This window comes from Chaetura pelagica, unplaced genomic scaffold (assembly GCF_000747805.2).
Source record: "Chaetura pelagica isolate M959 unplaced genomic scaffold, ChaPel_1.0 scaffold16, whole genome shotgun sequence".
NCBI lineage: Eukaryota > Metazoa > Chordata > Aves > Apodiformes > Apodidae > Chaetura > Chaetura pelagica.
Genome location: NW_009953721.1, coordinates 464,937 through 475,043, shown reverse-complemented (window position 1 = coordinate 475,043; position 10,107 = coordinate 464,937). Strand labels below are relative to the sequence as shown.

General features: G+C 38.6%; 1 protein-coding gene across 4 annotated transcripts in view; it reads right to left on the bottom strand.

The window, feature by feature from the left end:
- The window catches only part of CSNK1G3 (casein kinase 1, gamma 3), a 52,172-nt gene extending 43,089 nt beyond the window's left edge, over nucleotides 1–9,083 (bottom strand). For all 4 annotated transcript variants that reach the window (XM_010000460.1, XM_010000461.1, XM_010000462.1 and 1 more), the window contains exons 1-2: nucleotides 8,906–9,083; nucleotides 5,192–5,232 (exon numbers count right to left, since the gene is read on the bottom strand). In XM_010000460.1, the coding sequence (XP_009998762.1) occupies nucleotides 5,192–5,232; nucleotides 8,906–9,083 (219 nt within the window). The remainder of the gene's footprint in view (nucleotides 1–5,191; nucleotides 5,233–8,905) is intronic.
- Between the last annotated feature and the right edge of the window lie 1,024 nt (nucleotides 9,084–10,107).

Here is a 10,107-nt window from a genome sequence, read left to right as displayed (position 1 = left end):
ACAGTCAAGCAAGACTACTTGGCAACTGCACCAGCCAAATACTGAAATTAAACACTGTCTAATACAGAGATAAATACTTTTATGTAAGTATTACCACTTGCATGTGGCAATATGCACATGTAGTCCACTTATTGACTATGTTCTGGAATTGCCTTATTTTTGTAAGGAGCTTAGGTATTTTCCTGACTGTTTAGTAACTCCAAAAATATAAGAAAATAAAGTATTTTGTTCAATAAAACTTGAGAGGGCAAGTACAATAAGCTCTTCACATAAAATTTGGTTTGTTCCTACACATCCCACTCTGCAGTATGCAGTTAACTACTGTTACACGAGAAAAGACAGATAAGGATATATCAATGTATATCAACGTAATCTTCCATCATAATATAAGCGAAGAATACATCACTGTAACTATATTTTTTTGAGTAAGTCTAAAAACCATATTCAATAATTAAAAAGAAATGGCAAATCATGCTTCCTTCTGCTTTTATTAGTATTTTAGTACCATTCAGCATTGAAAAATAAGCTTGGGAACTCTTAACTGTTCAAGGAGTAATAGTGTATACTCAGTAGAGACAGACCAGCTTTTGGCACCCACCAAAATGGATGTGGGTACCCAGAGGGTGCCCCCACGGAAGGAGGTGGCTATCCAGATCACAGACTGTTGGGAATGCCCCAGCCTTTCACTGGCAACGGGGAGAAGCTCTGACCACGGCTATGTCTAGCGTGAGCAAGCTGATGACCTGCTCTGCCAGGTGGCACAGCTGCAGGATAAAGTGATGGGTTTCAGGGACATGAGCAGACTGAGTAGTATCAGGGAGAGTGAGAGGGAGTTAAATGAGTGTTTTCAAAGCCTGCTCTCCACACAAACAGCTTGGGAGGCAAACCTTATTAGTGGAGCACATGATTCCTTATTGTCTCAGCAAGCTCCCCAGATTTCCAGAGCTAACTTGAAGCGAAGACAATGGGAACAGGTCCCTGTCCAATGACACAAATGGGGCAGGCATGTCCCCTTAAGAACTTCACCTCCTTCCGTACCCTTGCAGAACACGTACAGGGCCCTGCAGAAGAAACAGCTGGTAGCAGTGAGGACAGCTGAGAAGCAGAGGATCCCCTGCCCTCTTGTCACCAGGCAGGAGGGGAACTAGGTGAGGACAGGGAGGAATAGAAGCAGGTCCCTACTCAGGGTAGGAGAGTCTCCTCCAGACCTATCCTGCCTTCCCAGGTGCCCTCACAGAACAGATACAGGCCTCTGGAGATAAAGGGTGGAAATGAGGATGTTGACAAAGCCCCATCCAGGGAGTCACCAAAACATCCAGCTCCATGCATTAAGACAGCTTCCATGAAGAGAAAGACAAGGGTGATTATTATAGGAGATTCCCTTCTGAGGGGAACTGAGAGTCATATATGAAAGCCAGACCCTTCCCACAGGGAGGTCTGCTGCCTCCCTAGTGTCTGGGTCAGGAATATAACCAGGAAACTTCCTGGTCTGATACAGCCCTCAGATTACTACCCTCTTTTGATCTTTCAGGTAGGCAGTGAGTAGGTAGAAAGAAGTCCAAGGGTAATGAAGAAATATTTCAGGGCCTTGGGACAATCACCTCCTTTGACCAGCTGGCAGCGCTCAGCTTGATGCACACCAGAACAGTCATCCCTCCTGGCTGCCAGGGCACACTGCTGACTAATATTCAATTTGCCATCAGCCAGGATCCCAGGTCCCTTGGCACCACTCTGCTCTCCCAGCCACTCATTCCCTAGTCTGTACTGACCACCAGGATTGCCCTGTCCCAGGTGCAGAATCTGGCACTCACCCTTGTTAAACTTCATGTGGTTGGTGACTGACCATCTCTCTAACCTGCCAAGGTCTCTCTCTGCAGGGCCTGCTTGTCCTCAAGGAGTCAACTTTGCACCATCAGCAAACTTGCTTAGAATTCCTATGAGTCCTGCATCCAAGTCATTAAGACATTGAAGAAGACTGGGCCTACCTCTCTGGGACCCCACTAGTGACCAGTTACCAGCCTCATGTTACCCCATACACTGTCACTCTTTGTGCTTGACCTGTGAACCAGTTGCTCACCCCATGTATGGTTTGCTTGTCTAGCTGCATGCTGGACATTTTGTTCAGGAGGATACTGTGATAGTATCAAAAGCCATGCTAAGTCCATAAATACCTCATTGACTGGCTTCCCTTGATCAACTAGGTGGGTTACCTTGTCATAAAAGGAAATGAAGTTTGACAAGCAGGACTTTTTCCTTGTGCTGGCTGTGCCTGATGGCTGCATTGTCTTCCATCTGTTTTTCAATACCTCCCAGAATAATATTTTCTATAATTTTACCAGGCACTAAAGTTAAGACTGACTGGCCTGGAGATTCCAGGGTCCTCCTTCTTGCCCTTCTTGAATACTGGAACAACATTAGCCTGTTTCCAGTCAACTGGGATCTCTCCAGATTCCCAGGACCTCCCAAAAATCAGCAAAAGAGGCCCAGTAATGACATCAGCCAGCTCTTTGAGGATTCTCAGATGGATCCCATCAGGCCCAATGGACTTGTAGGAATCTAACTGCAGCAGCAAATCCCACACAAGTTCAGGGTCAGCTAAGAATTGATCCTTATTCAAGTCATGGTCCTCCAGTTCTGGGCATTGAGATTCCCTTGGTCCATCACCAGTGCTGAAGACAGAGGCAAAGAATGCATTAAATACCTCTGCTTTGTCTATATCCCTGTTGGTGAAGTGACCATCCTTACCTTGTTTCTACACTGCCTTTTCCTGTTCTTGTATTTGAAAAAAATAATTTTAATCGATCCCCACAGTTCTGGCCAGTTTCAGCTCCATTTGAGCTTTGACCACTCAAATTTTCTCCCTACAGGGGTTAGCAGCATCTTTATATTCTTCCCACATCACCTGACCTAGCTTCCATGGACATGCACCTTCCTTTTTTGCCTAACCTGCAAGAGCAGATCCCTGGTCAGCCAAGCTGGGCTTCTGCCTCATCTGCTAGGCTTCTGACATTTTGGGATTGCCTGCTCATGTACCTTCAGGACATGATGTTTAAAGAGTGAACAGCACTCATGAACCCCAGCATCTGCAAAAACATTTTCCCAGCGGACTTGACTCAGAAGCTCCCTGAGCAGTCTGAAGTCTGCTCTCCTCATGTCCAGTGTTGAAGTTTTACAGGCAGTTTTCCTCTTGTCAACAAGAGATTTTAAACTCAATTGCCTCATGGTCACTGTGGCCAAAATGACCTCCAATCTCCACTCACGAGATCCTCTCTGTTGACAAGCAGCAGATGAGGGAGGGCATTCTTCTAACTTGGCTCCTTTATGCCCTGTTCCATAAAACTGTCATCTAGGTGGCTTAGAAATCTCCTGGCCCAAGTTGTGCTAGATGTACGTTGCTCCCAGTTGATTTCTCAGTGGCTGACTTGAAAGCATGAAAACATGATGTTAAGGACCCTGAGGGACCCAGGGGCAGGACAGAGAGGGGTCAGTATTTCCTCCCACTCCCTGCTATAACCTATAAAAGCTGGGAAGGCAGGAAAGTCCACTCCTTCCTGCTTCCTTCTTCCTTTTGCCTTCCTGTGCTCAGACCTCTTGGAGAGAAGCTGGTGTTCTTTGTCCTTCCCTTGCCACATGCTCTGCAGGCATCTGACTCCATCAGTTCCTGGGAGGAGCTCTGGCCCTTTTTCCCTAGTTGACTCGGCCACAACCAGCTTTCAAACCCACTGAAATTGGGTTTTGTACATGTGTGCATTTTTCATTATCATCATATGTCTTACTATCCCTCCCCTGTTTTAGTAAACCTGAAAGTTTCAGTTTCCAACCTTGAAGTCCCTCCTCCTTCTCCCCCTTTTATCTTCCCCTGGGAGGGTAGAGGGGGAGTAACAGAGAACAGTTCTGTTCTGTGTTTTAGTTTGCTATGATCACTAAACCAAGGCAAGTAGTTACAAATATAAGAATAACAGTTCTATGAAAACACATGCATCAGATTTAAAAGTTCTCTTGTTCTACATCAACAAGTAATTAGTGCTCAAGAAAATAAAAATCACTATCTTGCAAACTATTTCTGAATGCATATTGTAGTAAACAGGCCTCACCTAATGGAATTCTCATGCCATGTACAGGTTTTACCGGAGATACAAAATAAATTCACTGTATTTTAAACCAAAATTAATTTAAATCTTGTATAACATGCACCATAAAACCACAAACTATACGTATATATAAACTGCAAACTATATATATAATGTATGTATATAACGTACACTATAACCCTCAAAAACACATCAGATGTTGCTCTTTCAAATCATAACCTGGATGTTTCAAAATCTATAACTACTACTGAAGCAAATGTTTTTCTAACAAGGATAGTTATACAAATATTTTAGGAGATTCCTATATACATCAGTAATGCTTTTTAGATTGCCCATCTAAAGCCATGTATTTCATTTTCCACAGTTCGCGTTTCACTTTATGGAACTAGAAATTCTCCATACTATGCTGTGAAAAACATTCAGTCTTACTGTAGTAACAAGAGATTATTGGAAGTCCTAAACTTTTTCAATGACAAAAAGGAAAAAAAATTATTTCATCTGAAGATACTTTGATTAGAATAACAGTTATTTACCAAGAAGTTAAAAGTATCTACAAGCAAAAAACATGTAGTAAAATGGGTAGTTCTATTGAAAGACTCTGAAAAGGCAGAATGGCATAGTAACAAAATAACCACTTTTACAAGGTTCGTAAGTGAAGGAAGCATTTTACACATCACTGCAAATAGATGTGCAAATACCAGTGATTACAGACAAATAACAGATTAGGATGAGAATAAGGGTGTTAAAATACGGCAGTCCGCAGAATTTCTGGAGTTTCTTTGTAGTCACCTGATGTCAGATTCACATTAAGTTTGGTGCCCCTCTAATTGTTGCACAAAAAAAAGGAATCTATTATAAAGTATGCTGAGCATATCCTGGATGCTGCAGTCAATCATCATCAACTTTACAAACACAGATTTAGCTCTGAGAAAAGTGACCACTATTAATACTGGTTTTATTCAGTACGTCCAAAGCATATAACTAAACCTACCAATAACTGCTTTCTTGTAGTCAGTTGAAAACATAAAAAGCTATTAAGGATATGATTTAAGGAAATCAGACCATTATATATTAATACTTTAAAAAAATAATTAACTTACCAGCTTAATTGCCACATATTCATTTGTGTATAAATTTTTTCCTTGAAAAAAGAACAAAAACAAGAATGTGAGACTAGCTTTTCTATTCAATAAAATTGCCACCTAAACCTCAAGGAAGTCTGAAACATTTTTGATCTAAGGTGCAAGGTATTTCAGTAGTGACTTAAAATGATGTGGCTATAATAGTCTGATACCATACTTTAAAGATAACTTTGCTCTTGCACACTGTAAGGAGTGGCATTTTCACAGATACAGAGTTTCAGTTATTTCACCAAGTTTGCAAAAATTTTCATACACTAGAAAAACTTGAAAACGGGTAAACTACTTTAAGTGGAATACTCTGTATTCATGTGTATGGCCGAAAACAAGTTAAAATTTATTTTAAAATTATATGATTTTGGTACATCAGACATTAATCCAAGCTAGACTTGACCAGGAGTATTTCTTTTCCTCAGTTCTGTAATTTACTAAGCTTAAAGTTAGGACAAACATGTCATGGATATTACAGACTTAAAACATTTACACCACTAGGAAAAAGCATCTGCTGCTTTAAAAGTTATTCCATAAGTGGGTAGGTATATTTCAACAAGCATTACTTCAAATTGTATGCAATTACTAATAAATCAAACAAGCTTTATAGGTGTAAAATTTAAAAATAGCAGGTAAAGGAAAATAGTAAGTTTTCACTTCTGTCACTTTACATTTCTCTGCAGTCTTCAAATGAGTTTAGTGTGCATTATTTTTAATTACAATCATACATTTTTTTGTAGTATTACTCAGGTCTAAATTTTCCATGTTTAGCTCAGTTTTGTTAAAGAAATCAAACAGGGAAAAGACATGGATCAAGACAAAAACAGTGTTACATTCTCTAGTCAAAGACTGTGATCTCAGTTTTCATCTTAATTTTTAAAAATAGAGTACTCTTGCAAAGCTGAAAAAAAGATGTATTAAAATCATATGCCTATTAAGGTATCAACATTTCAAAATGCCAGTTTCCTGAATGCTATACAATAATAAACACAAAAAAGTATGGGCAGCATGCCCACTAAAAAATGCATAATTCCAACACCTATCCATGGACTAGAGTAGAAATCCTGGCATCTTAAACCAGTTAGAGAGTTTTCTTTTCTTATTATAACTTGAGTTACACTTTTGACAAAAAAATGGGAAGTTGCTTCTGTCTCTTTGTATGCCTTTACAATCTAGAAAACATTAAAGGAAACTCTTGCAGGGGCCATGCTCTTTCAGTCTAGTAAAAATATAAATCAGCTACTGGAATAGCTAACAAATCCTGCTACCATTAAATGATTGGATATTGAGTTCCAGTATCCCAACGCATTAATGACAGGCTTATCATTCTGAAGAAACATCAGAAGAGACAACTTTCCATCTGGTGATTCAAGACAATTGTCTCTTTAAAATACAGAAGACAGCAGCTTTGACACCACTGTAAATCTGTATCTAAGCACAGAATAGGTATTGTGTAATGTATCACCTGCAGGTGCAACAAGATTTCTTCTACTACTCCATCAGTTTATCTTAATTATAACTCAAAAGAGGTTTCAGATTAACAGGTCAATATTCAAAACAATTTAGCCTTTATAAGTTCACGGTTGCACATCACAAACACTTTTTGCTACATATGGCCAATTTACAATATTTGATCCACAAGACACTACAATGTCAGTTCCGTCCTTCTCAGGTGGAAGAATTACAATGGTTACCAATATTTTATCTAATTTTTAAGTCCTGAATTTTGTCTGATTTTTTATCTCCTGAAGTACAATTTTGCCACTAACAACTCTATTCCTCCTTTTGAGTCTTAAAGATCTAACCCTAAGAAACCATACTGAAAATATTTTATTTTGAGAAAACGTATATAGAACAAATTAAGTGCTTGTGTACATCTTTGCAGGAGGGATGTCCATTTTAAGTTACTTGCTACCATAGTACTGCAAATGCAAAAATAAATAAGGACTCAAAATATCTGCTATAAATGCAAAAAAAAAACAAACAAACAACGGATGCAAAAAAAAGCTGTGCAAGCCTGCACTTGACCTGGTGGCTGTTGCAGGACAGTACACTACACTTTTATCTTCCTCCTTTCTTTTACTTGTTTCTCCCTTTTTATTTCAGTACTATATGATTTCGAGTCTTAACTTTTACATTTTACTTAGAATTAAATAGAATACTTCACTTTATCTGCTACAAGCAAATTAAAGTTACTGTTATTAAATAAGTTATTTAACTGAAACAGATAATCAACTCCGTACGTTGTGATCACGCCAAGATAACAGACAGGAAAGAATTTATTAGTTTCCAGTTGCCTTCAGTAGTAAATGTGACTGTACTTATACTAGCTTTATTTAGTTCATGGAGAGGTTTAGAAGAAAAATTATCATTCCAAGGCAGTTTGGAAAAGTTTAGGAAAAGTTGAAGACAGAATTTCAGCTTGAATTGCAAACTGCAGAGGCACACAGATAACACCATCTAGGTCAAAGTACATTTATCTTAACTACTATTAATAGGAATAACAAGGGTATCTCTTATTGAGATTGCATTAAATTCAGTATCCTCAGAGCTCAAACAATGTTATCCTTTGTTCCTCTATAGCAGTAATATGCTAAGCTTGTTTACATTCTGACTCAAACAAGGTAAGGCCACCTAGAAAGCCCTGTATTAAAAACATTGTCTGAAGTACAATTAGTAGTACTTCTACCAGAGGCAGAAGATAAACAGAAACACAACACCTAAGCAGCCCTTCCTACTCCCAAATACCCTACTTTTGAACCCATCTCTCTTTAAACCTCAAAGCAGTGCATTAACTCAAGCCTTCCAGGAATACTGGAAAAAATTATTGCCAGTAAGTGTCAAGTAGTATTTGTTAACACAAAGAATTCCCATATTCTGAAAACCCTGGCTAATCGTGCTGTAATTACAGAAATACAAATGCACAAAACTAAGTATATACTCTTCCAAAAGCACACACCCAACATTAAGTGCCTATTTTAACAAATGGTAAAATTTTCAACTTCACTGCCCAAATTCCTTCAAATTTTCACAGGTCCTTCTGTCCCTTCATAATTTGATTTTCAACCATCTGTTCCACACAGAATTAAGTGACTGAATTACCCACTTCTCAGATCCTCTCTACAGATGGAGTCTCACAGCCCCTGTCTAACAGCAGCTCACTGTTTGGCCTCACTACACCATGGCTGATAGAAAGAAAAACAAGAAATCAAAGAGCTTCCTGCTATTAAAAACACTTCAGTGCTTGCTACAATGGCTCCAAGAGATCTTCAAGAGCACAGTACTATGGGCTGGACCTACAACAGCAGGATGTGCTTCATGTAATCTTAGCCACAAATATATCTGAATAAACTGCTTTAGGAAGCCAGGAAAGGCAGCAAAACACATTAACCATGAAGCAAGTTACAACATCTTGAAGAGGCAATTGATTGAATTTAGGCTAGCAGTGAACAGACAGAAAATATTTTTAGTCCCAGTACATTTCCTGCTACAAGGATTCTTAATATGTGATAAAGCTTGCACTGGCCAAGGTCAAAAGAAGATGTGAACAGCATATTTCATCTATCTGAAACTTGGAAACAGTTTGAATAGCTGTATGGTGTGTTCATGTAGACATTTTCATGCCTAGACTGCATACAATGGCCTTGAATATTGTACACTAATATAAAGAAACAAGGATCTTACCTAATCGTAGTTCTCCAAAGTTACCACATCCAATTTTTTTGCCTACTCTGAAGTTAGGGCCAACCATTAACACTCCAGAATTTGAAGAACCAGTTCCACGTGGATTATGGCCTGACTTCCCACTAGGCCGTGTCATTTTTTCATCTGCCTTGTCCTTGTCTTTCTTTTTATTATCCATGTCAAGTTTATGGTACTCCACTTTCACTTCTTCCTCTTTTTGAAAATCAGTATAAGCAAACTCCAGTTGGACAACGTCAGAAGAAAACCATCACCACTGAAAGGCCCAGCCGGTTACTGTCAGGAAGCAGTCTACAGCAGCATGTTCATCCCATGCACAAAACCTTGGTAGTATCTGTAGCAAAAATATTTCTCCAGAATGCACACCACCAGTAATATTTACTAGGATTCACAGGAATTCTGTTAAAGAAAAACAAAGTTACTCAATACAGTATAATTCTTGTATAAGACTGCCTCTCCTCAACTAGACATACAATTAATCTATAACTAATTATATTTGCTGTACAGATCCTCTACCCAAAGCACTACTGTAAGGGTAAAGCCACTGATTCTAGCATATAACAGCAAGACATACTGGCATGGCTGAAGCAAGCTTAAAAATCTCAATGCTAAAAAAAAAAAATCCTACTCCTTTAAACGCTCTTACTGACTAGGCAGACACACTTAGAATTGACATTTAGATACTCACTGCATATGATGCCAGCTCTGCAAAAGAAAGCATTTCATTTCTGGGTTGTTTTTTTTCCCTAGTAGTATCTATTGATCTAACAGTTACTGAAGTTGGAATTATCTTTTCTGAATTAAAATTTCTGACATTCACAATTTATAAACTCATGGCAAGGACAGTTCAGCTCTTTCAGTAACTCCTAGAGTCTGAAAATAAAATATATTTACTTATTCTTCCATGCCCCATTTAATTGCATCATAAATTTCCTTCCTCACATCTCTCATCCATCATTTATCATCATTGTTCATACATTAATTCCACCATGGATTTCAATAAAAACATAATGTTAGCTTACTACTGTAAAAAAGAACAACAAAAAAACTTTATTTTTTTATCTTGCCCGTAAGAACTGCAGGTATTTTTCTGTTTGACAACAACAGTTTAAAAGCCCAAATTCCAAAGACAGCTGGCTATGACATAGCCAAAACTTCAGGTTGAGTTAAACATCTGTTCAAAA